Here is an 18,326-nt window from a genome sequence, read left to right on the forward strand (position 1 = left end):
ACACTCCAGCATTGGGTCCTCATTGTTATCTTGCATAAGGAGAGTGTTGTGTAATGTTTAAATCATGATAGTATATTGACATATCATAAATATACTGCTGTTTAGTTGCTCCGTGGCAGAAAAACTGCACTTTAATGGTGTCCTTGACCTCCCAAAGCTTGGGAAAGGTTGAACAGAGCAATACAGCCATAACAATACAACAGTGATGTTGCTGAACTATAGCTCTCGGTGGCAGGATTTATAGTCAAGCAGCGATTCAGAGCAGTGTGGTTGAGCAACAGAGCTTTAATAGATATTTTTCCTTTTTTTAAAAAAAAATGTTGCCCAATGAAAGGTTTTATGAGTAAATTTACTTTGAAGTATCTTAATTTTTACGTTAATTTTGCCAGTAATTAAAAAAAAAATGATTGTCAGGACAAGGACATAACCTTTATGAATCTCCTCTATATCTGTGAATCCAGCCAACCTCCATGGCCAGGTGATGGCAAAAATGGACCTTTTATAAGCTGGTTTCTCCTTGCAGCCAGTTCTCTGTTATTAATCCTGGCAGTTGGGATCTAGCATGAGTTCCTGGATCCTGTTTATTTGACCCTTTTACCTGCCAGCCCCCTTCCCTGTCCATGGACCTTTCACTGGACTACTCTAGCTTCTACCTTCTCAGTAGTGATGAGCGAATTTTTTCGTCAGGTATGGATTCTCAGCGAATTTCCGCATTTCGGCATTGGCCAATTGTTTTGCGAAACTTCCATGAAATTTTGCCGCGGAAAAAAGGCACGGTCGTGTCAATAAAAGCGCGGGCGACAAAAAAATAGACGCGGGCTACAAAAAATAGATGTGGACGACAAAAAAAGACGCACGGCAAATGCGTTTCGCGAAATTTTTGCGACAGATTCGCACATCACTACTTCTCAGGTCATTGATCGACTCCCTTATAAGTCACCGTTACGACCCCTCAGTTTATTGGCAGGATCAGAGAGATGGGGTTAAGTGTATTTCTAGCTTTAGCTCTAATACTTACACAATACATTTCTATAACAGCACCCTTGTGCCACAATGTCACCATCCACCAATATAACTAGTTGTTTCCATATGACATGTTCAAAATGTATGTTCTTGGGCCATTTTCTATTTGTAGTACTGTTACAAGGGGAGGTTTTATTATCTAATCTTTAACTCCCCCTCCCCCACTCACCTGAAAGTAAAGCAATGGCTTGGTTGTGTATTGAGCAAGTGATTGAATGTAATGGCTGCCAGAATTGGAGGGACTGGTCTATTTAATCAGCAACAACTAGATTACTCAGTTGGGCAAGTTTATTCTGTTATTCTACTTTTTTGCTTCACTGTTAGTTATTGACTTCTTCTGAATTTCCTGCTCTTATCGTCTTTCCACCTTACCTTTTCTACTAAGCTTTCCTTGTATCATTTTTTTTGTAGTTACTTTCTTTCCCCCCTTCTCTACTGTTTTTCAGTACACTCTTTCTCTACTGTTCCCCCTACTCCCTCACCCCGTCCTCTTCTCTTTTGTTCCCCCTTCTCTTCTGTTCTCCATTTACCTTCACCTCATACTGTGCCCTTCAGATTCAGATCTCTTTTCCTACTCCATTATTCTCCTGCTCTTCACAGTTCTCCCTCACCCTTTGTATTCTCCTCTCCTTTTCCTACTCCATTATTCTCCTGCTCTTCACATTTCTCCCTCACCCTTTGTATTCTCCTCTCCTTTTCCTACTCCATTATTCTCCTGCTCTTCACATTTCTCCCTCACCCTTTGTATTCTCCTCTCCCCCTTTGATTTTGCTTTACTCCTTCCTTTCACAACATTTTCTTCATTACCAGAGGAGGAGAGTGATTTTTTTAGATCTCCGCTATAGGAAACAATGAGGCAATGTATAGTTCCTGTAGAATTTCGGAGGCCAAATTTAAAGAGTTACCTAGTGCGGTTCCCAGTAACTCCGGATTTTCGATGCTAACTTTAGGCTACTAAGAAAACAATAATCCCTTTGTGTGGTTTAAAACACCATTGCCGAGGATCATAGCACAATGATAGAGCATCACAACGCCCAACTTGGAGTAATTTATTGACATGTCATTCCTACTTTAGATCTCCCATATTGTAACATTCCCAATGTGAAACCAAATATCCGAGCATGGAATGTACTAATGCAGCTCATATGAAAGGGAAAGGTATTTGAACGTGATGGCTGGTATGCGCCGAAGTTAAACAAAGGTGATGCCAGTATTTCCAAGAAACAGAATCTTTAATATATTACATTACTTGTTTACTTTACTCACCTCTCTCCTAAAACAGCTTAGCCTACATGAACCTCAGATGAATGTGAGTAAGGACACATACCCATAACTCATGCATTTTAGTCACATGAATTTATACTTCCTCAGTCATTCTGGGGGGTCTGTATATACAGGTATGTGGGTTCAACTTTGGTCTCCAAGTCTTTGTTTGAATCTTGGAACTTATTGGGTCCAAGTCTCTCTCTCTCTCTAGCATTTTCAGAATAGGGGTTGTGTCACTTAGCATGCATGTAATTCATTGGGCGCAATTCTGGTCCATCTATAGATGCAACTGGGTGTGGAAACCATAGAGCTAATGCCAGGTCCAGGATGGAGGTAGCTCCAGGGTTCCCCAGCATTACTAGTTACAGTTGTCCTCCATTGACCAGTAGTGGAGCACACAATATGGTAACCAAATGAGGAGATGCTTATTGGCATATGCCCACAGGGTGGACTGAAGGTTGAGCAGTTTTGCTTTAATTACACTTAGGGGAGTATTTTTGGATAGTGATGAGCGAATCTGTCCCATTTTGCTTCGCCATAAAATTTGCAAAACGGCAAAAAATTTGCGAAGCGCATTTGTTTGTTTGTTTTTTTGTTGCCCGCAACTTTTTTGGTCGCCCGTGTCTTTTTTTTGCCACCCGCACTTTTTTTGTCGAGACAGCATCCATTTTTGATGCAACCGTGCCCATTTTTGACGCGACTGTGCCCAATTTTGCTGTGCGGTGAAATGTTTTCATGCTCAAAAATTTTTCCGTGCCGTATTTTCCCCGCCGTATTTTCCCCGGATGTTTCGCGAAACAATGCACCAATGGAAAAATGCGGAAATTCACTGCAAATCCATGCCTGGCGAAAGCATTCGCTCAACACTATTCTTGGTGCAGTAGAACAAAAAAAGGTGGGTGCTAGAGTGGGAGTGTCATATAAGGCACCTGATTTTTGGGGTAGAGGTGTAACAAGGTTTGGAAAAATGTTAAATATTAGTGCAAAAGTATTAATAATGCACCTTCCTATATAAATCCAAATTATGAAATGTGTCGCCCCAGTGTTTAATGTGTGTACATAGTGCATTAACTGTAAGTGTAGTACATTTATTTGTGCCGGAGACGACTTGAAAATGATTAAAAAATCAATATTCCCCTGTCAGGGAAGCAAGTGTTACGATGCATTTAAGTAGTTAATTGAAGAAACCATATAAAAGCTGCAGGTTTGGGTAGGGATGGCATTATTACATGGGGTATAACTGCTATTCCCTAACCGAGGGGCTTTAACCCTCTCAATGCCAAAGACAGGGCTGGCAGTGTCCCACAGAGGAATCACACCTGTCTTTAGTTGATATGTTTCAGGGTGGGGATGAGAGGCATTTCTCCAGCTTCCTGGGCCCCCTTGGTCAGGACATGATCTTCCTAAAGGCATAGAGTTATCTCCCCCCTTAGCCCATAACAAGGTTACAGATATATAGAAACATTGGGGTAACAGTCACCCCGCTATAGTTCCAGGGGTACCCAGGGCACAAATAAGCACTCACCCCAAATCCCCCCCTAACTGGCCTTCAGGCTGGGCCCCCTTAGCCCATAACAAGGTTACAGATATATAGAAACATTGGGGTAACAGTCACCCCGCTATAGTTCCAGGGGTACCCAGGGCACAAATAAGCACTCACCCCAAATCCCCCCCCCCTAACTGGCCTTCAGGCTGGGCCCCCTTAGCTCATAACAAGGTTACAGATATATATAGAAACATTGGGGTAACAGTCACCCCGCTATAGTTCCAGGGGTACCCAGGGCACAAATAAGCACTCACCCCAAATCCCCCCCCCTAACTGGCCTTCAGGCTGGGCCCCCTTAGCCCATAACAAGGTTACAGATATATAGAAACACTGGGGTAACAGTCACCTTGCTATAGTTCCAGGGGTACCCAGGGCACAAATAAGCACTCACCCCAAATCCCCCCCTAACTGGCCTTCAGGCTGGGCCCCCTTAGCCCATAACGAGGTTACAGATATATAGAAACATTGGGGTAACAGTCACCCTGCTATAGTTCCAGGGGTACCCAGGGCACAAATAAGCACTCACCCCAAATCTCCCCCCTAACTGGCCTTCAGGCTGGCCCCCCTTAGCCCATAACGAGGTTACAGACATATAGAAACATTGGGGTAACAGTCACCCTGCTATAGTTCCAGGGGTACCCAGGGCACAAATAAGCACTCACCCCAAATCCCCCCTAACTGGCCTTCAGGCTGGGCCCACTTAGCCCATAACAAGGTTACAGATATATAGAAACATTGGGGTAACAGTCACCCCGCTATAGTTCCAGGGGTACTCAGGGCACAAATAAGCACTCACCCCAAATCCCCCCCTATCTGGCCTTCAGGCTGGGCCCCCTTAGCCCATAACAAGGTTACAGATATATAGAAACATTGGGTAACAGTCTATAGTTGCTATAGTTCCAGGGGTACCCAGGCAGTAACTAAGCAATCATTTTCAATGCCCCCATACCATAGGCAGGTTGGGAATCGTTGCTCTCAGAGAAGTAAATGTAAGAGCAGCAGTTACAGGGCTGGTTGTGCTGCAGTACAGTCTGAATGAGGAGTTCAGTTCCCTGGAGATACAAAGCCAATATATTACAGGCGCTACTGCATGTTGAACAAAGACTAGAGCACATTGCTTAGATGGTTTAGAAACCTACATAACATACCGGAGCTGCAGTATATAGTGTTGCCTATAACTAATATAACACTTTATTATCCTTACTGGCTTCCACCCCAGCCTCCATAACCAGCAACGTATAACTGGGGATGCTGGAACAGCCCAAGGGCCACATCCCTATCAGACAAGGTACATTCCTACATGTGTGAGTGCTTATTAGTAAACATAATGCTACAATTACATGTGTCTATAGTTAAACCCCTGTTAGATGAATCTACACACAGTGATTTGTGATTTTGTCAGATTTGTAATAAAAAGCATCAAACTTTGCTTTCCCGGCTGTATTTTGTTCTCCAGCTATTCTGTCTGTATAAGGGGAGAGTATTTTAGCTACTGACAAAATTCCATCTGTTAAATACTATACAGGGATCAGTTCTGTTCCTATGACCATTGCACTAAACAGGCCATACTGCCCTCTAGTGGCACCTTGCACACCAGCCTGCACAATAAATACCATTTAGCATAATGTGAAAAACACATGAATAGTATCTGTCTACGTGGTCAGATCATACTGAATCTAGACTATTAATATTAAAGCAGTTATATTATTATTTTTACCCTTTATGTATCTTATATTGTTCAGTGATTTTATATTTCTCACTCTGTATTTAATGAAGAGTATTTTATTATCAGGGTATTAATTTGTGCAATATGTATCCCACATACAGTACAGCCACTCACTGTTCTGTATCAGTTGCACATAGGGTTGCAACCAGGCCGGTATTTCTCCATAACATACGAGCCAGGGCCAATATTATCATTTTACCAGCAATATAGTTGCCATTAAATATGTAATAACTTGTCCTCCACCCCGGCCTGCCTCCAATCTGCCCCCAGCCCACCTCCCCCAGCTCTCTGTCTAGCCCACCCTACATAGTATCTCCTCTCAAAAAAGGCTAACTGACATCATGCCCTGCCCCTTTGACATCATAACTCATCCCCAAAGTCATTGACCCGCCCCCTTGAAAATGCCTGAAATGTGGCAACCCTAATTGCACAGGTCCTAGTTTAGTTCGGTGCAATACCAAGTAACCATGTGGCAAGATGAATACTCGCTTGTTCTGTTTTTATATTCTTTTTATCCTTCTAGCCACTTTCTCCCATGGTTCCCTGCAAGATGGGCCCTTTGGGCCACAGCTGAAACAATGTGTTGCATGATTGTTAGGGTGGCGCACCAGAATAATGTACATAAAAATGGGCGCTCACTGTCGGTGGCTTCCTAAAAGCCTCAAGGTACCTTTGGAAAATTCTCACAAAAACGGGGCACACTAATAATGTCCAGAATGTATTCATCATATTATACAAAAAAAGCAACGCGTTTTGGCCTTTTATAAGTGGGGTCTTTGTCAGGGGCACTCCTTTCATGTGGCCAAGACCTCACTTATAGGGGACCCTGACCAATACCCCACTTATAGGGGACCCTGACCCATACCCCACTTATAGGGGACCCTGACCAATACCCCACTTATAGGGGACCCTGACCAATACCCCACTTATAGGGGACCCTGACCAAGACCCCACTTATAGGGGACCCTGACCAAGACCCCACTTATAGGGGACCCTGACCAATACCCCACTTATAGGGGACCATGACCAATACCCCACTTATAGGGGACCCTGACCAAGACCCCACTTATAGGGGACCCTGACCAAGACCCCACTTATAGGGGACCCTGACCCATACCCCACTTATAGGGGACCCTGACCAATACCCCACTTATAGGGGACCCTGACCAATACCCCACTTATAGGGGACCCTGACCAAGACCCCACTTATAGGGGACCCTGACCAAGACCCCACTTATAGGGGACCCTGACCAATACCCCACTTATAGGGGACCCTGACCAAGACCCCACTTATAGGGGACCCTGACCAATACCACACTTATAGGGGACCCTGACCAAGACCCCACTTATAGGGGACCCTGACCAATACCACACTTATAGGGGACCCTGACCCATACCCCACTTATAGGGGACCCTGACCAATACCCCACTTATAGGGGACCCTGACCAATACCCCACTTATAGGGGACCCTGACCAAGACCCCACTTATAGGGGACCCTGACCAAGACCCCACTTATAGGGGACCCTGACCAATACCACACTTATAGGGGACCCTGACCAATACCCCACTTATAGGGGACCCTGACCAATACCCCACTTATAGGGGACCCTGACCAAGACCCCACTTATAGGGGACCCTGACCAATACCACACTTATAGGGGACCCTGACCAATACCCCACTTATAGGGGACCCTGACCAATACCCCACTTATAAGGGACCCTGACCAATACCCCACTTATAGGGGACCCTGACCAATACCACACTTATAGGGGACCCTGACCAAGACCCCACTTATAGGGGACCCTGACCAATACCCCACTTATAGGGGACCATGACCAATACCCCACTTATAGGGGACCCTGACCAAGACCCCACTTATAGGGGACCCTGACCAAGACCCCACTTATAGGGGACCCTGACCAATACCCCACTTATAGGGGACCATGACCAATACCCCACTTATAGGGGACCCTGACCAAGACCCCACTTATAGGGGACCCTGACCAATAACCCACTTATAGGGGATCAAACACGTTGGGTTTTCTTTATAATATGATGAATGCATTTTGAACTTTTTATGATTGGTGGGTTTTTTTAGAACTTTCCACAGCCAAAACAAGGCAGGGGCAGAAGACAGATGGATGGGGAGGAATATAAACAAGGTGCCCATTGGTACCACGTGTCATTTTTATCAGCTGGGCTGATTAAATACCAATTTAGTGGTACCCCTAACCAGCCCCCCCACCCACTTGCATATTAATTCCTACTCCCCACTCGCTCTCCTACCTAAGAGCCGGCGTAGAGTGGAGATTTAATACAGCAGGAAGTAGACCCCATCGCTACCATGTCTCCAGGGCCCCCCGCGACCACAGGGTCTGTTTCCTCGATTGTTACGCCACTGACCCCTAACTACGGAATTTTCTAAAGCATGATCTGTGATTGGAGGAAATACTAAGCCACACAAGTTGGCTTGTCTTAAAAGACAATGGGCTATAAATGTACGCTGTAGAACTGTAAGTTCCTTGTGACCATGGTACAAGACATATGTCCTGATATGAAATATGACAAAAATATATATATATATATAGCTTCTTTTATAACTAGATCTGTTCATCTGGAATTATATATATATATATATATAAAGAGAGAGCAATGCTCATTCCCTTATTTCTTCAAAATTAAAGATCCAAGGTCTTTCCATGGTGGCTTCTATTAAATCCAGGTGATAGATGAGCCCTTCAAACTATAAATCCCAATTCCTAATGGTTTCTGCTCACTTTATTTTAGCGCCATACAAATTAAATGCACCACTAGTGCATGGGATCAATAGCACGACGATGAAGGTTTCCTGGGCGCCACCTGTGTTCCTTAATGGCCCTTCGCCAACCTACCAGCTAGAGAGGATCGACCCTGCATTAACAATCACAAGTGCAACCAACTTTATCAAGGGAACCCGCTTTCCTGGGGCCGGATACTTCAAGTTCCCTCCGTCTACGTTGCCGATGAACACTTACTTCACAGGTAGAATCATTTCTTTATTTCTCCATCTATCATTTGTATTGTTCTATGAACCCTATATCTACGTACTGTGTTTTATATACATATATGTATAAACATATATATATATATATATACAACTAAGGGTTGGTTGATGTACAGGTATCGGATCCCTTATCCGGAAACCCCTTATCCAGAAAGCTCCGAATTACGGAAAGCCCGTCTCCCATAGACTCTATTTTAATCATATAATTCAGAATTTTAAAACTGATTCCCTTTTCTCTGTAATAATAAAACAGTACCTGTACTTGATCCCAACTAAGATATAATTACCCCTTATTGGGGGCAGAACAGCCCTATTGGGTTTATTTAATGGTTAAATGATTCCCTTTTCTCTGTAATAATAAAACAGTACCTGTACTTGATCCCAACTAAGATATAATTACCCCTTATTGGGGCAGAACAGCCCTATTGGGTTTATTTCATGGTTAAATGATTCCCTTTTCTCTGTAATAATAAAACAGTACCTGTACTTGATCCCAACTAAGATATAATTACCCCTTATTGGGGGCAGAACAGCCCTATTGGGTTTATTTAATGGTTAAATGATTCCCTTTTCTCTGTAATAATAAAACAGTACCTGTACTTGATCCCAACTAAGATATAATTACCCCTTATTGGGGGCAGAACAGCCCTATTGGGTTTATTTAATGGTTAAATGATTCCCTTTTCTCTGTAATAATAAAACAGTACCTGTACTTGATCCCAACTAAGATATAATTACCCCTTATTGGGGCAGAACAGCCCTATTGGGTTTATTTCATGGTTAAATGATTCCCTTTTCTCTGTAATAATAAAACAGTACCTGTACTTGATCCCAACTAAGATATAATTACCCCTTATTGGGGGCAGGACAGCCCTATTGGGTGTAATTAATGTTTTATTGATTTTTTAATAGACTTAACGTATGGAGATCCAAATTACAGAAAAACCCCTTACCCAGAATACCCTTGGTCCCTAGCATTCTGGATAATGGGTCCTATCCCTGTATTTATTTAGAAGGCTGAATTTTCTAGTTAATATTTTGAGATACAACTTTTTATTTTTTTTTTGCTAATAATTCTGGCAATATCTTAACAGAGCAAAGAAGGCATTAAGATGAAATATGGGACCCTGTATTCTCTTCATGGTTGGTTATGAATGATGTACATAATCAAGATTTATTATAGCTTTGAATTCTAATTGCCTGTTATGAATCACTGTTAATCACAATCACCCTGCAGTTTAAAGAAAGTTAATTTCAATGTATGCTTTTTTTTTTCTCGAAATGTCAAATTTTGCTAGAAACTCATGGTATTAGTTCAGTCCATGCCGGTATAAAGAGAAGTGATGTAGACGTGCCGATGACGTATTGCGTACATATTCTAAGCTTTCAATATGTGCAGATAGTTCAAAATGTATTCATCATATTACCCAGAAAACCCAACGCGTTTCGACTCCTATAAGTGGGGTGCAAAAGTTTTACCATATTTAAGAACACACATATATTTACAAATAAAGGCTAGGGGGGATGTGCATGGGGTGATTGTCCCCTGGAAATGTTGGCCGGATAATTGTTAAGATCCTAGCCATGTTGTTTCTTGTTCTTGGCCATGCAACTGGTCATCCATCAGAGGCCTGGTGTCTACCAACCAGAAGGAGGCTGAAAAAGGAACGTTCAACATTAGAAGCTGGACGGTATGGAGAGGGGCATCAAACTCATTGCCCCACCATTAGTGATGAGCGAATTTTTTTGCCAGGCAGCGAATTTCTGCATTTCGCCATTGGCAAATTGTTTCGCAAAACTTCCGTGAAAATTTGGCGCGTCAAATTGGGTGAGGTCATGTCATAAAAAGGCGTGGTCGCGTCAAAATTGGGTGCGGGCGACAAAAAAAATAGACGCGGGCGACAGAAAATAGACGTGGGTGACAAAAAAGACGCAGGCGACAAAAACAATTGTGCAAAAATGCGTTTTGCGAATTTTTCCCGTTTCGCAAATTTTCTTGCCATTTCTAAAATTTTATGGCGAAAAAAGCAAAAAGCAGCATGGTAGATGATACAGATGTGAGCCTGATGAAGGTTACAATAGCAGAGGCTGCTTGTTATACACAATGACCTGCCTGTGCTTGACCTACTAGACCTGTAAGTTGCTCAGTGGACATCTGGAGTATTATCAGAGATATTAGAAGTCATTATGTCTAATTAATAACTACCCCTGCCACAGAGGCAGGAGGGCTAAGGGGCTCAAATGTGCCCACCTTAGTACTTATTTCACTGTTGATTGAAAATCCATCTCTGGTTGATGAGAGGGCAAATGGCAGCACTGTCCTTCCCACCTGCTATAGTACAGGCTGTAGGTACAGGCCCAGTCGTCAGCGGATCCCGACGGCACTCCCTGACTAAATACATAATGATAGGAAGAGTAGGGGATGGGGGGGGCACCAAGTGCGTCCATTTTCTCACCCCTGTATTCATGAGGGAGCATGTAGAGACTTGCATTGATTTAGTTAGTGTGCAGGGCATAAAGCCAAGTACAAAAACATGGTGGACTATGAATGTTTTTTTCAAAATTGCACCCTGAAAATGAAATGATCCCCACTCTAAAAATGGTTGGATGCTATTAAGTCTGATGCTTCAAGACACATTTGTTTTTTTACCACTGAGCCACATTCAAATGTAAAAAAAAGTTGGAGAGCAACACAAGCATTCAAAAAGTACCTGGGGGTGCCACATATGGGCTGTAATTGGCTATTTGTAGCCCCTATATGGATTGGCAGCATACAGGAGGCAATACTCATGGTTTTGATACAAGAAAAACTTGCCTCCAAGCCAGGAATTTATAAATAATCCTCTGCTTTGAAGCCCCTGGGAGCAACATCCAAGGGATTGGGGAGCAACATATTGGGGATCACTGGTGTAATGACACTTGGACTCATGGCAGTTGGCTTTCAGCAGATCAAATTACTTGCCCAGTACAGGTATGTGACCTGTTATCCAGAATGCTTGGGACCTGGGGTTTTCCAGATAAGGGGTCTTTCCGTAATTCGGATCTCCTACCTTAAGTCCACTGAAAAAATGATTTAAACAGGAATTAAACCCAATAGGATTGTTTTGGCTCCAATAAGGGGTAATTATATCTTAGTTGGGATCAAGTACAGGTACTGTTTTATTATTACAGAGAAAAGGGAATCATTTAACCATGAAATAAACCCAATAGGGCTTTTCTGCCCCCAATAAGGGGTAATTATATCTTAGTTGGGATCAAGTACAGGTACTGTTTTATTATTACAGAGAAAAGGGAATCATTTAACCATTAAATAAACCCAATAGGGCTGTTCTGCCCCCAATAAGGGGTAATTATATCTTAGTTGGGATCAAGTACAGGTACTGTTTTATTATTACAGAGAAAAAGGGAAATCATGTTTCAAAATGTGAATTATTTGATTTAAATGGAGTCTATGAGAGACAGGCTTTCCGTTATTCTGAACTTTCTGGATAATGGGTTTCCAGATAAGGGGTCCGATACCTGTATGTATAATACATCTGCAGGGGGGATTATCGAGGGGATCCCTGCTGGCAGTGAGAGCGGCTCAGTCTGTGGGAGGCCGGCAGCTGTCAGTCAGCGCTATCTCATACAGCCGCCTAGATTAGAACCTGTTCCCTTGTCTCGTTAGTTTGTAACACACCAGTCGCCCAATTCAGAATGTATTTCTATGTAATTAACCATAAATATTATAATAAAACTATTTGAACACAATCAGCACATGACGCATACAGTTCTGTTTCATTATTTATGCACGTCTAATTAGCTTCCCATTACTGAATATATCATTTTTTTTTGTTTGTTTTGTTTTCAAATGACATATATTAAAACTGCTATGGAGATAATTCCCTTACCTTGTAAACATTCTTATCAGCAGTCTCTCTATTAAGGGTCCAAAATCTTGGAGTGATGTTAAACGTGCAAAGGGGAACTAAACCCAAACACAACTTTCGCTTTTTGAAAAGTAAACATCATTTCAAGCAACTTTTCAATATATATCAGCGAAAAAATATGCAGCCTTCCAAACCAGTAATAATATGGTTTGGAAAAGTTCCCTAAGCCCCGCCCCCTGTTCCCCTGCTGATCTGGCTGGCTACTTTGTGACTCAAATAAAATGTAACCGTAGTCGCCTGTCCCTCAGCCTGCCTTCAGCCTGCCTCCTCCCAATCCCACAATTCCCTGCTGCACACATGATGTCAATAAGGAAAGGAACATCCCAGTGCAATGCATTGTGGGTTATGTAGTTCCTGCATGCTGTCTGTAAGCTGTGGGGAAGTTGTTACAATTTGTAACATCAGTGTTTTAGTCCCTCCTCCCCTGCCAGGATTTCAAATGATGCAGAAATAAAGTAGCTGTTTAGCTGTTTCAGAATATAAAAAATGTATCTATTCATACTATCACAGATTAGAGTGATAGGTATAGGGATGCACAGTGATCCCAAAGGTGTTGATTTAAACGGCAACTGACTCCGGGGAGGGATGATCATTCTTATTATACCCTCAAGACCATGAACATGGAAGCTAATGTTATGCTTTACATGTCTACATATTGATAGCTTCTATTAACATTAATACATTTCCAAGTCACTCATGGTAACATAATAACTTCAGTCTTTTATTCATATATGAAACCTTCCCAACTGCTATTTGATCCCGAGTAGGGCAAAATCTTCTTCTGAAGCCTCTCTACTTTGTCTCAGAAGGAAAAAGAAGTCCTTCCTGACCCCAAGATGGCAATGGGACCAGTCCCATACCCCTGTATTCCCTCACTTGCTAAACAGCCATCCAACCCCTTCTTGTACCTATATAATGTATCAGCCAGTACACTTAAATTAAGACATTCAGGGCCGGACTATAGTGATGTGTAGGACCCGCAGGACCTGCAGGACCCTTAGGTTCAGGCCGACAACACAACATCAAAAGCGGGTTGCCCGCGACCTAACTGAGCCCCATTTCCGGGTCCGGCAGCGTCTATTTAGTGACATCATAGGCGGGGCAGGTTCGGGTCTATAAATAGATGTGAAGCTGCAGATCAGGACGGGTGGAGAAGGGCCGGGTTAGTCACTACCGACTAGAATTCACTATAGGACCTGGCATTAGAGATGTAGTGAACTGTTCGCCGGCGAACTAATTCGCGCGAACATCGGACTTTTGCCGATGTTCGCCACTTTGGGTTCGCCGCGTTTTTTTTTGGCGCCGCGTTTTTTCGCCTTGGTTTTCCCGCCGCGTTTTTCCGCCGCGTTTTATCGCCTATGCATATACATAGGAATAGCTTGCGGGTTTTTTTTGGCGTTATTTTTTTGCGTTTTTTTTTTTTTGCGTTATTTTTTTGCGGTTTTTTTTTTGGCGCTTTTTTTTGGCGTTTTTTTTACAAGTATTATTCTGAGAAGTTTTTGCCCTTGATCCCCCTCCTGCATGCCACTGTCCAGGTCGTGGCACCCTTTAAACAACTTTAAAATCAGTTTTCTGGCCAGAAATGGCTTTTCTAGGTTTTAAAGTTCGCCTTCCCATTGAAGTCTATGGGGTTCGCAAAGTTCGCGAATATTCGCGAGTTTTGGCGAAAGTCCGCGAACGGGTTCGCGAACATTTTTGCGCGGGTTCGCTACATCCCTACCTGGCATTTCACTTACACAATGAATATTAACTGTCTATGGCATCTTACAACAGCCCCTCTGGCATTCACCAGAACCCACAGATTGCCAGTCTGGGCCTAAAGACCTTTAGGATTCATTATCCAGAATGCTTGGGACCTGGTTTTCCAGATAAAGGATCCTTAAAAAAAAAAAAACATAAAAAACTAAATAGCTTAAATGTTTAAATTCACCTCCCATTGACTTATATAGAAGCTGGTGAGTTGTTTTTTTCTAATTTGCGAATTTTTCAAATTTTTTTGATTGACTAATCTCAAAAATTCTAGTTTTTTTCAGTAATGAATTTCCGCGTTTCTCCATTGGCAGATTCTTTCGCAAACGGGCGACAAGATCCGCCACGGAAAAATTCAAAGCACATCCAAAAATTGACGCCCGCGTCAAAATAATTGTTGCACGTCAGTTTTTTTTCCCGCCCTCGCAATTTCCGGCTTTTTCGCGAATTTTTCACCAAATTGACAGATTTGACCTTCACTAGGGAAGTGTTGTCTGAAGCTTATGGTCGACCCCCCGGATTTCTCCAATAGCTTTCCGGTACAAAACTGCAGAGAAACGAATACCGTATTGTCATTGCATTAACCATTCTTTTTGTCAAGATTTATGTTCCGTACACAAAGCTTGCAGTCGATGACTTATTGTGTTGAGAGAAGATCTTCAATCAAAGCAGCCATTCGGCATTACCACGGCTACGTTTTTAGGTTTTTCTTATTCTTTTCATTGAAAACAGCGTTCAAAAATAAAACAAAATGATTAAAGGAAAACAGGGGATGTATCTTTTTGAAATTCAGCCGTGCTGTACTGAAATAATGGATTTAAAAGAAAAACGCTGTGAATTAAACATTTCAGACATGATCTTTGACTGTTTTATAGTGGAGATTCTGGCACAACCTTCCGGAAAATAAATGAAAAGTGATTCATGGTTTCCCACGTTCCTTTCACCCATTATTGGCAGTCTCTGTACTTGTCCTGACTAGTGATGAGCGAATCTGTCCCATTTCGCTTTGCCGGAAAATTTGGAAATCTTTCAAAAGATTTGCAAAACGGCAAAAAATTAGCGAAACGGCAAAAATGTCGCGCGTAAAAAAAAATTGTTGCCCTCGACTAATTTTTTACGTGCGTTTATTATTTTGACACCCACGACTATTTATTTTGACGCTGCGACTATTACTTTGACGCCCACGACTATTTATTTTGATGCTGCAACTATTACTTTGACGCCCACGACTATTTATTTTGACGCTGCAACTATTATTTTGATGCCCGCGACTATTTATTTTGACGCCCTGACTATTCTTTTGACGCCCTGACTATTCTTTTGACGCCCCGACTATTCTTTTGAGACCCGTGACTATTTATTTTGACGCGCAACAATTCTTTTGATGTCATAGTCCCTCAGGCTGTAGGAGGGCCGGACTATAGTTAGTCCTCCAACTACGCCCCCACTTGGCCCTGCTGCATTGTCACCCCTGGCTACTACCCGTTTGCCTCAGCATTGTCCTTGACCCCAGCTTGCATCATTAGCATTGGCCGGTGGGATGCAGCCATGTGACTCCGAGGACCACTCTGAGGCAGACAGGTAGTAGCCAGGAGTGAGGACGCAGCGGGGCTGGGCAAATGACCTTGGTGGGCCATATCCAGCCCCCAGGCTGAAGTTTGAGGACCCCTGGTTTAGTACCTTGCTTAGATTAACAGGCCCTACTGAAACTCAATTACCAGCAAACATATCACCATGGGATTTACCCACAATGCAGTTCTTTTACCCAGAACTTTATCTTAAATGAAGGACCCTGCTAAGAAGCTAAGTAGAATCAAGCAACTTTCTGTCAGGCCGCAGAGTGGTAACAGGCCGAGGAGAGGAGTCAAGCCGGAGGACGAGTTGTAGCGAGCAAGCCCACAAACGTCTCACACTAACCGGAGGCTTGCCTGAGGATGTGGACAGGAAGCACGGTAGTGGAGAGAGGCCGGAGAGCCAATAGCGAAGTACCAGGGATCAAGCGAAGGAGTGGTCAGACGGGTCCGAGTCGGGGCAGGCAGAACAGGTTCAAGAGCGAGAATCCGGGCAGAAGTTCAATCGGAGAGTCAGGGTATACGGAAACGCCAGGCACCAGAATAAACTTGATAACCAAGCAAGGATGGCTTGGAAATGGCGACTATTTACAGGCCTCATTGCGTATGGCGCCAAGACGCATGCCGCAGCGTGCGTACGTGCGCGCGACTTTTCGCCGCGTGTGATTTTGCGTGCGCGCCCCTTTGTTGTGCGCGCAATTTTACACGCGCACCTTTTTGACGTGCGCGCGATTTTACGTGCGCGACTTGGCGCACGCAAGCGTCTGAGCGGTATTCCTTTGGGCGCATGCGCTAAAAGACGTGCATCCTTACACTTGCACTAATTTGTGACCATATTGGTGCATTTCATGCAAGTTGTGGCGCACATTTTCCAAGTCAATGACAATATTAACCTCTGATTATCTTAATGCACATCAATTCCATCCATAGTCAGCCAGGGAACCATGAAAATACCACCAAGTCTAGGCCGCTAGTAGTTCCCTGCAATTGGGAGCAGCGGCACTTGTTGCATGTTTCTAGGATCATGTATGGGTGCAAATACCTTAATCAATTGCATCAACGCATGTTTGGTTTTGTCCCCATTCTAGCACTTTGCCCTTTGCACCTGCATTTATAAATGGTAAGTTATCCAAATATGTACACAACAGAGCCCATACATGCATTATAGTGTCTTTAAATTGAGAAGTACTGGGTTATGAATGAAGTTTGGCATGCAGTATCTCTCTCAGGTCTCTGCTGATTGAGTCAGGATTAAGCTCCTATTGATTTATATTTGGATATAAATGGTAATGCAGACAACCTGAGGACTAGACTTCTCAAAATTGCTGACCCAATTACTATTAAACTACTTGATGACATCTTAATATGTCCATTCCTCCTGGTAAAATACTACCGCGGAGGAGCCGGGTATAAGTTGTGTGTATGAAAAATGGAGACATAAGTTTATTTAAAATAATTATTGACCGCAACTGACCTGTTCATTTCCCATTTGCTGATCTCCCCGAGGTAAGTAATTAGATTTTTATAGCCAAAGATGATAATCAATGTTCCACAGTTCTCTTTATTGATTAAACTAAGGCCTTTGATCTGACACTCAGTAACTATTTCTACCAAACTTGTGATGCTTCATTTACTAAATACAACTTAGCAGATCAATACTTGAAGGTTTCAGAACCCTAAAAACCATTTGAAATAATGCGTTGCGTAGTAGGATTGGCAGAAACCGGGAAAATGCGCCCAAAGTGTTGCAGGTCATTTATGATAAGATAATGAAATCATGCAACAAAAATCAAATTATTCCATTCATTTTTACAAATTCAGCTGAAAAATAAATAGTTGTGCAACATTTCCTCCTTCAGGCAACTTTATACAACTTCCGAGTCCTATTGTTTCCAGTGGAAAGGCATTTCAGAGCAGTTAGTCACAGAATTCTATCATGGGTCACTAACTCGCTCCGTGGGCCATCAGCCTTATAAGTCCCAATAAACAAGAGTTTGAACACTCAATTTCTGGAAAGACCATTTAGGAATGTTGTGTTTTATCCAGGGATTCCCATTTTAGGTGCAAAAACGCAATCCAGTTTGCAACATTATGAGTGCAGCACAATGTGGTTGCACCTGGGTTTTTTTTTTTTGTGCACCTAGACCAGGGATCCCCAACCTTTTTCATCCATAAGCCACAGTCAAATGTAAAAAGACTTGGAGAGCAACACAAGCACCATAAAAGTTCACGGAGGAGCCAAATAAGGGCTGTGATTGGCTATTAGGGGCCTCTATGCACCCTATCAGCTTACAGGGGCTTTATTTGGTAGGAAATCTTGTTTTTATTCAACCAAAACTTGCCCCCAAGTCAGGAATTCAAAAGTAACTCCCTGGTTTGGAGGCACTGAGAGCAACACCCAAGGGGTTGGGGAGCAACATGTTGCCCTGAGACACTGGTTGGGGATCACTCACCTAAGGCCGTTGTGGAT

At 42.9% G+C, this 18,326-nt stretch overlaps 1 protein-coding gene across 1 annotated transcript in view; it reads left to right on the forward strand.

Annotated features, from left to right (window-relative positions):
• ush2a (usherin) overlaps positions 1 to 18,326 on the forward strand; it is a 510,724-nt gene that overhangs the window by 154,994 nt on the left and 337,404 nt on the right. Inside the window, exon 20 of the mRNA XM_031902040.1 lies at positions 8,352 to 8,585. Coding sequence (XP_031757900.1) covers positions 8,352 to 8,585 — 234 coding nt within the window. The remainder of the gene's footprint in view (positions 1 to 8,351; positions 8,586 to 18,326) is intronic.

This window comes from Xenopus tropicalis, chromosome 5 (genome assembly GCF_000004195.4).
Source record: "Xenopus tropicalis strain Nigerian chromosome 5, UCB_Xtro_10.0, whole genome shotgun sequence".
Lineage (NCBI taxonomy): Eukaryota > Metazoa > Chordata > Amphibia > Anura > Pipidae > Xenopus > Xenopus tropicalis.